The sequence below is a fragment of the Ceratotherium simum genome, chromosome 6 (assembly GCF_057802395.1).
Source record: "Ceratotherium simum simum isolate JZ-2026a chromosome 6, ASM5780239v1, whole genome shotgun sequence".
Taxonomy (NCBI): Eukaryota; Metazoa; Chordata; class Mammalia; order Perissodactyla; family Rhinocerotidae; genus Ceratotherium; species Ceratotherium simum.
In genome coordinates, this window is record NC_141905.1 from 57,205,018 (window position 1) to 57,214,663 (window position 9,646).

The following is a 9,646-nucleotide window of genomic DNA, read 5'->3' on the forward strand; positions in this document are numbered from 1 at the left end:
TATTTTTTTTTTGATTTGTGTAATATTACTGTAAGAAGCAATTTGCCTTTTGTAATGAAACCTATGACACAGTCTCCTCTTAACTATATGAAGTGATAGAAAAGCTTGGGTATGGATAATCCAGAATGATCACAGTATGGTATTCTGGCAAGTGGACAAGAACCATTACTAGGTGTGCTTAGAAAGTTTCACATATTTGATCCCCACCCTTAGATTTTGGTATGGTGAAAGCTCCATAGGAGATTATAATGCTTGTCACTGTTGAGAGTGTGACACTCTGTAGAGAATCTTCTCAGTTGGTGTGGAGTATCCACAAGGTACCATTGAACTTTTTTCTAGCTATTTATTATTTTTCTTGCTTTTGAAGAAAAAGTTTTTACATTTAGCTTTGAATAATATAGTAAAAAATTTAAAGTAAAAATCTTAATATTTTACTGTATTAGGCATAGTATGTTAAAAAATTCAGTAGACTAGTACTCTTCTAATGAATTCATTATCAGTTTAGCATATGTATATTTGAAGAAGATTGAAAAAATGTGGTTTTTAGACGTAACCAAAAGTGTTAAGCTTGAGAAATATTAAAAGCACCTCTTAATGTGTGAAGTAATTAACTGTTTATTATTATCCCTCAACAAAGGATTTCTAAAACAGTGAAATTTCTAGTTATTAGTTATTTAGGTTAATTGAAATTTAAAGCTGAGACTTATGAATAGACATTATGGATGAAGCTTAATGTGATTTACACTTTATTATCTTTTGCTTATGTAATTTTATCTATTGTTCATATACATATTAAAGACCATGAAAGTAAGAAAATGTAATTCTTCTGATATACAGTTTGATATCTTTACTACTGAACCCTCAATACTCGGATTCCAACCTCAGCAATATATTGTCATATCTGATTACTTTAGTATTTTCTATTCCTCTGCAATTTGAATCATAATGTCACATACATAGTAATCACATGCAATAGTCATGATAGCTACAGTTCCCATAGCACTTTACAGGATACTGTTCCGTATGTTTTCTCATCTAATCTTCACAACTCTATGAAAGAGGTAGAGGAATTACTAATTTTTTTTCCATTTTATAGATGAAGAGACTAAGACACAGAGATAGAGACTTGTCTAGAGTAACACAAACCAGTAAGTGTTTTAATTAATGGAGGCAGATAGTAATGGGTACATTCTAATCTGCCAAGGGCTTTCCTTGCTGCCATCTGCCTGAGTTCTAGGGACAAAAAGCAAAATAGCCAAAATGGTAGGGAACCAGAAAGGTAGTAGGTAGACTTTAAGAGTACCCAGAGAAATGTACCTTTTAATTTCTTTTTCTTCCTTTTTTTTTTTTTTTTTAACCAGTTAGTAATGATAATTTGAGAAAGCAGATAATGTTTTTGTTGTTACATAAATGAAATTTTTGTGTTAAACATGTTATCACTGAGGCACTAAGGAAGTAGAAAATCTGGAGAGAAGTCTGTTGAAATTCTCACAAGGTAGTAGCTATAGGGTCAGCTAAGCAAGTGAGAAAGTGAGTGGTACCTGTATGTAATTGGAACCACATGTATGTAATTAGAACTTAAGTTTTTAGGACTCTCTTGTTAAGATTTTTAAAATCTTGTTTCAAAACTGTAGTATCAACTTAATATAAAAATTTTAGAGCTTAAGGGTGTCTATCCAATTGTGGTTTTCTTTAGATGAGGAAACTGAGGTGCAGAGGTTGAAGCTTGCCCAGTATCGCAGAGCAGAGCTGGAAGTAGAGCTTGTATTTCCTGACTTCCAGATTAGTATTATTTCTACTTTAAGTTAGTACTTCTTGGTAAGCTGTTCTTAAAATACTTAACAGGTCTTTTATATCTTTTATTTATATATTTGACCAATATTCCGACTTTGTGTCAAAATGAACTTAAAAATATGAAATTTTCTGATATGTTTGTGATGAAAATTTTAATTCTTTGGTTTTAGGTGAGTTAATGTGGGAAAAATCCTGGTATTTTGAAGATGTCTCGGCTCAGTATTGTTTCCTGTTTAAATTGCAAGTAACTTCAAGAGTTTTCAGACAAAAAGAAATTGAGATTTTTTTGTTAAATCATGCCATCTGAACAGAAACAGTTACTTTTGGATGAAAAACAAACTACTTTAAAAAAAGATTATGGTGTGAAAAATGAGAGAGTTGATACTATCAGATCAGTACTTAAACCAAAAATTTCAGAAAATAGTTTTCATTATGAACTAAAAAATGTGAAAATTGTTTTGCCGAAGATAAATATTCCAAATGAAGTCCTATTGAAACATGAAGTTGACAAATACAGAAAATTATTTCAGCATAAACCACAGACTGCAAGAAAATCTGTCAGTATAAAGGCTGTAAGCTGTGTAGAGGAGTGTGTGTTGCTCCATAAGTCTGAGAGAGTTGAAGAAGAGAGTATAAAAATGTCTGCAAAAATACTCAATTTCAACTGTTTAAAATGCCGAGATAGCACTCGATATAGCCCGAATGATTTGCAGAAACACTTTCAAATGTGGCACCATGGTGAATTACCTTCATATCCTTGTGAAATGTGCAGTTTTTCAGCAAATGACTTCCAGGTATTTAAACAACACAGACGAACCCATAGAAGCACTTTAGTAAAATGTGACATTTGTAACAATGAGAGTGTATATACTTTATTAGACTTGACAAAGCATTTTGCATCCACACATTGTGTAAATGGTAATTTTCAATGTGAAAAGTGCAAATTCTCCACCCAGGATGTTGGCACATTTGTTCAGCACATTCATAGACACAATGAAATCCATTATAAATGTGGTAAATGCCATCATGTATGTTTTACCAAAGGAGAATTCCAGAAGCACCTTCATGTTCATTCTGGTACATTTCCCTTTACTTGTCAATATTGTAGCTATGGTGCCACCAGAAGAGAGCACCTTGTAAGACATGTTATAACTTTGCACAAAGAACATTTATATGCGAAAGAAAAACTGGAAAAAGACAAATATGAAAAAAGGATCGCAAAGACTTCAGCAGGACTTAAGTTAATATTGAAAAGATACAAAATAGGTGCATCAAGGAAGACGTTCTGGAAACGTAAGAAAATCAACAATGGAATTGACAGAAGTATAGAAAAAAACACTCAAGTGCTTAAAAAAGTGAACAAAATACAGGCTAAATCTGAAGACCAGAGCCATCTTGTTCAAGAACATTTAAATGAAGAAAAGGATGAACGACTACACTGTGAGAATAATGATAAACCTGCTGAGTCAGAGTCAGAAAAGCCAGTTCTTCTGTCCACTGGGCAATGTAATAGAGCTGAAGAGGGATCAAATTCTACTTCAGGTGCTCTGAAGACTGCTGTACAAGGACCTACAGTGTTAATGGTGAAAAATAATAGAATAACAATTCCTGCTAACTACAGTGCTAAGTTTATGGGCTTCAAGATGGTGGATGGAAAACAACATATTGTAATAAAATTGTTGCCTACCAATAAACAGAATTTATATTCACCAGGCTCACAGTCAGATGCTGCAAAGGACAGTACTGCTAACTTGCAGCCCCAGACTTTGGACACCACTGGATTTTTAACAGGAATAACAACTGAGTTAAGTGACACAGTTTACATGAAAGCAACTCCTCCATTTTCATGTTCATCTCCTAGACTTTCAGGGAAAATAACTTCGGAAAAAGAGATGGCTTTACTCTCTCAAACGAGTGATATGCTTCAAACAATGGATGATGAAAAAAGTGTATCTTCTTTGCCAACAACATCAGAATTGGTTACAGCATCAGTGAATTTGACCACAAAAATTGAAACAGATAATGTTGACTTATGGGGAGGTCATTTTACTCAGAGTCACCCTGATGTGTCAGGTACTGCCATTAAAAGTCCAGATAAAGTCAACTATACTACCAAACCAAATGCATACAGCAGTGGAGATATGCATAACTATTGCATTAATTATGTCAACTCTGAGTTACCTGTTGAATCTTCCAACCAAGGATCATTACCTTTTCATAATTATTCAAAAGTGAATAATTCTAATAAACGTCGTAGGCTTTCAGGAACAGCAGTGTTTGAAAACCCTCAAAGAGAATCTTCATCAAACAAGACACTTGTTCAACAACCAATAAGTGAATCAGTTTTATCGCTAGTAAGGAAGGAGAGCTCAAACCCAGATAGCCTATTAGCATCTATTAGCCTTTTAAATACTAAAGATGGAACTTTAAAAACACAAGCTGAAATTGAAGAACAGTGTGTTTTAGAAAAAGGACAAAACATTGATGGGCAGAACCTATACACTAATGAAAATCAAAATTTTGAGAGCATGACTGAAAAAGCTACATGGAAGGACATTTCTAGTGTTGAGTCACCTCTGATGCCTAGAATCACATCTGTTTTCTCTCTCCAGAGCCAACAGGCATCAGAATTTTTGCCTCCTGAAATAAACCAGTTACTTCAAGATGTATTAAAAACAAAATCTGATGTAAAACAAGATTCTAATAACACTCCAAATAAAGGCCTGCCCCTTCATTGTGACCAGTCATTTCAGAAACCTGAGGGAGAAGACAAAATAGTTGAATCTTCAAAAGACTTCAGAGTACAAGGCACCTTCTCAATTCCATCTGGTAGTGTGGGGATTAATGGGCCTACAAATGATCTGAATTTAAAATGTAGTGGAAAAGAAAAACCACTGCTGTCAGTGCCACAAGATGCGAGAGATTCAGAGAAGACACCTAGAATTTCAGGTATTGGCACATTACTTAAGACTCAGTCAGATGCAATAATAACACAGCAGCTCGTAAAAGACAAACTACGAGCCACTACACAAAATTTAGGTTCTTTATATATGCAGAGGCCACTTCTAAATTCAGAACCAAAAAAAGCTATATTTGTTCAGACTCCGAAAGGCTTTTTTGTACCATTGCACATTGCTAACAAGCCTGGAATACATGTTGTTTCAGGAAGACCACTTCCGTTAGTTAATACACAAGGCGTACCTGCTTCTCTTCTTTTAAATAAGAAACCTGGGATGATTTTAACCTTTAATAGTGGGAAATTTGAAGGTGTTTCCACTGTCAAAGCTGAGAGTGCTCAAGCTTGTGGAACTACAGCGAAGGAGCCTTGCAGAACACCTTTTTTAAAGGTGGAACCAAACAATAACTGTCTGACACCTGCACTTTGTTCCAGCATTGGCAGTTGTTTGAGCGTGAAAAGTAGCTCAGAAAATACCTTACCATTAAAAGGCCCTTATGTTATTAAAACATCAGCAAGTTCTTCAGTGAAAGCTGTTCCTACTCCTAATATATCTGAGCAGCAGGGCACTAAGTTGAATATCTTGGATTCAGTAAAACAGCAGAATGAGATTTTTCCAAAACCACCTCTTTATACGCTCTTGCCTGATGGCAAACAGCCTGTTTTTTTAAAGTGTGTGATGCCAAATAAGACAGAACTGCTTAGGTCTAAATTAGTCCAAAATAGTACTTATTATCAGCATATACAGCCAAAGAAACCTGAAGGAACACCACAAAAAATATTGCTGAAAATTTTTAACCCTGTTTTAAATGTGACTGCTGCTAATAATCTGTCAGTAAGCAACTCTGCAACCTCACTGCAGAAAGACAAGGTACCATCTAATCAGACTACAGGAGGAGAGCAAAAAGAGCCAGAATCTTCTAGAGAGGCCTTACCCTTCTTACTAGATGATATGATGCCAGCAAATGAAATTGTGATAACTTCTACTGCAACATGCCCGGAATCTTCTGAGGAACCAGTATGTATCACTGACCATTCAGATGCCAGGGTATTAAGGTGTAAAACAAATTGTACAATTGAGAGAAGCTTCAGTAGAAAAAAGACTTCCAAAAAAAATTTTTCTAGAATAAAAACTCATGTAAGCAGTAAAGATTCTGATACTGCCTTTGTATCTAGAAACAGAAACTGTAAACGAAAATGTAGTTACCAAGAACCTCCAAGAAAAAAAGCAACATTACATAGAAAGTGTAAAGAAAAGACTAAACCTGAAGATGTCCGTGAATCATTTGATTTTAGCAGACCTAGGCTTTCAAAAGATTCAGTCAGAACTTTGCGGCTTTTCCCCTTTAGTTCCAAACAGCTTGTGAAATGTCCTAGGAGAAACCAACCAGTTGTAGTTTTGAATCACCCTGATGCAGATGCACCAGAAGTAGTAAATGTAATGAAAACTATTGCTAAATTTAATGGACGTGTACTTAAGGTTGCATTGTCAAAAAGAACTATCAATGCTTTACTGAAACCAGTTTGTTGTAATTCCTCTGAAACAACTTATGATGATTTTTCCAAGAGGCACAAAACATTTAAACCTGTTAGTTCTGTGAAAGAAAGATTTGTGCTAAAATTAACACTCAAAAAGACAAGCAAAAACAATTATCAGATTGTGAAAACTACCTCTGAAAATGTTCTGAAGGCTAAATTTAACTGTTGGTTTTGTGGTCGTGTGTTTGACAATCAGGATGCTTGGGCTGGTCATGGGCAGAGACATTTAATGGAAGCTACTCGTGATTGGAATATGTTAGAATAATTTAATGTAAGTACCCAGGGAAAGAAAAGTAAAATTATCTTAGAAGAAAACACTGGGTTGCGTTACCTTAATGCAGACATTGTCTACTTCCGTGTAGTACCTGAAATTGAACAGTGAAAAGTTGGCTCTATTTCTGTGGAAGAGCAGAAGTGTTATGTGTGGTGTTTGAAAATGCTGTCACTGCACACGTAAGCTTTGAAAGAAACTAATCACAGCACAGATGGACCTTGATTTAATGTTTAAAAATGTGTTCTTGGGAAGTTAGGGCTAAAAAAATTTTTGATAAAACAGTTTTCCCAATTTAGTTCTTTTGTGACTCTTAGAGGGTAATGGCTGACGGCCCCAATCCCTCTCTTCCACCAGCCTTATGAATCTGATAAATACAGCTCCTCTGAAGATGGAGAGCTCTTTCACCATGAAACTGAAGGAGTTGCTCATCATTTGTGAAGATATACTAAGAAAGCTTGGGTAAAGAACTTACTCTACGTCTGCTAAATATAGTTCTTTTGAAGGGTATTAGGCTCTATTGAGAGTACATTTAACTCACTACACCTCATATGATGCTTGAAAAGAGTTTTTGACAAGTATATCTTTTTTCCTCATAAGCTGTGTCCCATGATAGAGATTGGAACACCCTCCAAAGTGATTTTCTTTTTCTAAATGGCTATGTCAAGCATTGCAGAAGATGGGAAGCCTTGAGGGAAGAGTTAAACTCTCCATCTAGTTTGAAGTCCAGTTAAAGAACTTGGAACATTTTTCTGAATTTGATTGTAGTCTTTAGTGATCCCCTTGCCCAGGACTATGCTTATTTGATTTAAATTGATTATCCCCCGTAAACCAAATGGCAATTTTTTTTCTTGGTTGCCATCCCTTTAAAAAGAGTGAAACATAGAAGCACTTCCAAGGGAATGACTTTTCTCGAAAACTATAAATTACCTTAGAAAAACAATATTTTGAAGCAAGATTAGCAAAGCAACTCATATTTTTGTCTGTGTTTAATTATTACTAGTGTCTGAAGATGTCCACATTGGGACAAACCATTTTTGTTAGCAACTTTTCAGTATGACTGACAACCCAAAGCAGGTTATTTACTGATTTTTGGCAGTTGAAAATGAAGAAACATTAATAGTGGACTCAGTGGCAGTGCATGAAACCTAAGGACAGATTCCTAAGGGACATGTCCAAACAGGTAGAGTTTTAAAATGGGTATTTTCATGACAACAACAAAATCATCGATTTAAAGTTTTCACCTTGTAAGTTTGGATCAAATTTTGTTGGATCATTGGATAATGGAGTTCTTGTATTACAAAATTGCATACTATATAATTTTTTGTTACATTGTTACTACAAGTGTTATGACATTTTCATCAATTGAATGAAAACTTCAGGGCTTCTTTTCTGTATATAACAAAGAATTTAAACCTGTACATATTTTTGTACCTTTCAGTTTGTTATGTAAATTTTGCACAGAAAGTTTTTGACATAAAAAGTTTATTTTTTTTTCAATTTAGTTCTGTGCATGCACTAATAAAACTGATTGTTTAATTTAAAAGGAATATGTAAGACTTTACCCATGTTATTTTCTTGATTTTTGTTTCAGATGTAGATTTTTTCTTTTGGGTAAATTCATTTTTCAGGGATTGAACACTATTGTTAGCAAGTGCCTAAAAGATGTGAAACAGTTTACATATGTCAACTGTAACAGTAGGTCCCAAATGGGCCCATTCCCCTAATAGGTTTATTTTGAAGAAAGCCATACATAGATGCTTCAAGCTATCTTGCTATGCACATTATACATGTACTGTTTTTGTGTAGTTTGTCTACTTTCTTAGTGAAGTATTTTTTGTATAAAACCTGTTACAATTGTGTTTCTTAAATTGAGCCTAAGAATGGAGTTGATTGGAAATATACAGTATATATTAATGATGTATATGGTGTTTAAAGAATGGTAAGCATTGTTAATTTCTGTAATGAATGTTTTCTTCAATTAAATTTGTCTTAAGTTTGTGTTCACACAATAGTTTTTTTACTGTGCAAAAATCGAATGGGAATTTCATTCTAATGGGAAATATTTAGATTTCAAAGATTTTTTTTTTATGCTAGTGAACTATGCAAAATAAAGTGTGGGATTTTTTTTCCCAAAATCTTAGGTGACATTCTGAAATTTTGTTTGAGAAGGATAACATTTACTATAATTTTACTATGCTTATTTTGGTAAGGAAAGCCACACAGAGGCTTATGCTCTTCAGTACCCTAACAGCAATAACATTGAAATGCTCTGTTGTTATGGATAGATCTATCATGCATCACTTTATATGAATAGAGAAGAGAGAGAACAAACTATCTTGCCAATGTTTGCAGCACTGTAAAAATACATTTCAGAATAGCCATGCTAGGAAAAAAATATCTAATGTCGATGTGTATACTTTTTGCCTTAAAGTTTTAAAAGCCATTTAAAAAAGCTTCATGCCCCGGATACTCTAGTTAGTATCATTTCTGATTTTGTTAACTTAGATTGTTCTGAAAGAGACAAACCTGCTTGGACCTTGTTTATTGCCAGAGCAGAAAATGGGAAAACAAAACCCTCTATCCTTTCTTTCCTCCAGGTTAAACTGAGCTAAAGATGGCGTTCCAAATATGATATTCAGTAGTTTGAGGTTCTTATTACAATTCCAGGTTAAACTGAGCTAAAGATGGCTTTCCAAAATATGATATTCTGTAGTTTGAGGTTCTTATTACACCTGGAAGAGTTAGTGTTATTTTTGCAATGCAACTTCTGGGTCGGGAATTTGTTTCATTTTTTTCCCATTTATACATTTCCATTGAAATGGGCCTCGCTATTTGGCATTCACTTAAAAATTAGTTTAATTTCCAAAGAGTTTACGTTTCTATCTTACTAAGCATTTCAGTAGCACAGATTGAAATATAATAGTTGTGTTATAAAAAATTTTGTTTTCATTAAGGGGTAAGCAAGATCTCTGTGTAAAGGGTCAAATAGTAAATAACTTAGGCTTTGTAGGCCATTTAGTCTGTCTTAACTCAGTCATACTCAGTCATAATGCAGAAGCAGCCATAGACAATACATAAATGAA

The 9,646-nt window shown here is 34.3% G+C and overlaps 1 protein-coding gene across 9 annotated transcripts in view; it reads left to right on the forward strand.

Moving 5' to 3' along the window:
• ZNF518A (zinc finger protein 518A) overlaps positions 1–8,689 on the forward strand; it is a 64,966-nt gene extending 56,277 nt beyond the window's left edge. For 7 of the 9 annotated variants that reach the window (XM_087432336.1, XM_087432335.1, XM_087432337.1 and 4 more), the window contains one exon: positions 1,965–8,689. In XM_087432336.1, coding sequence (XP_087288462.1) covers positions 2,091–6,554 — 4,464 coding nt within the window. In that variant the 5' untranslated portion in view covers positions 1,965–2,090 and the 3' untranslated portion in view covers positions 6,555–8,689. Of the gene's footprint in view, positions 1–130; positions 318–845; positions 1,149–1,964 lie in introns of those variants that run through there. The other 2 variants (XM_087432340.1, XM_087432341.1) reach the window with 2 other exon arrangements.
• Positions 8,690–9,646: the final 957 nt, after the last annotated feature.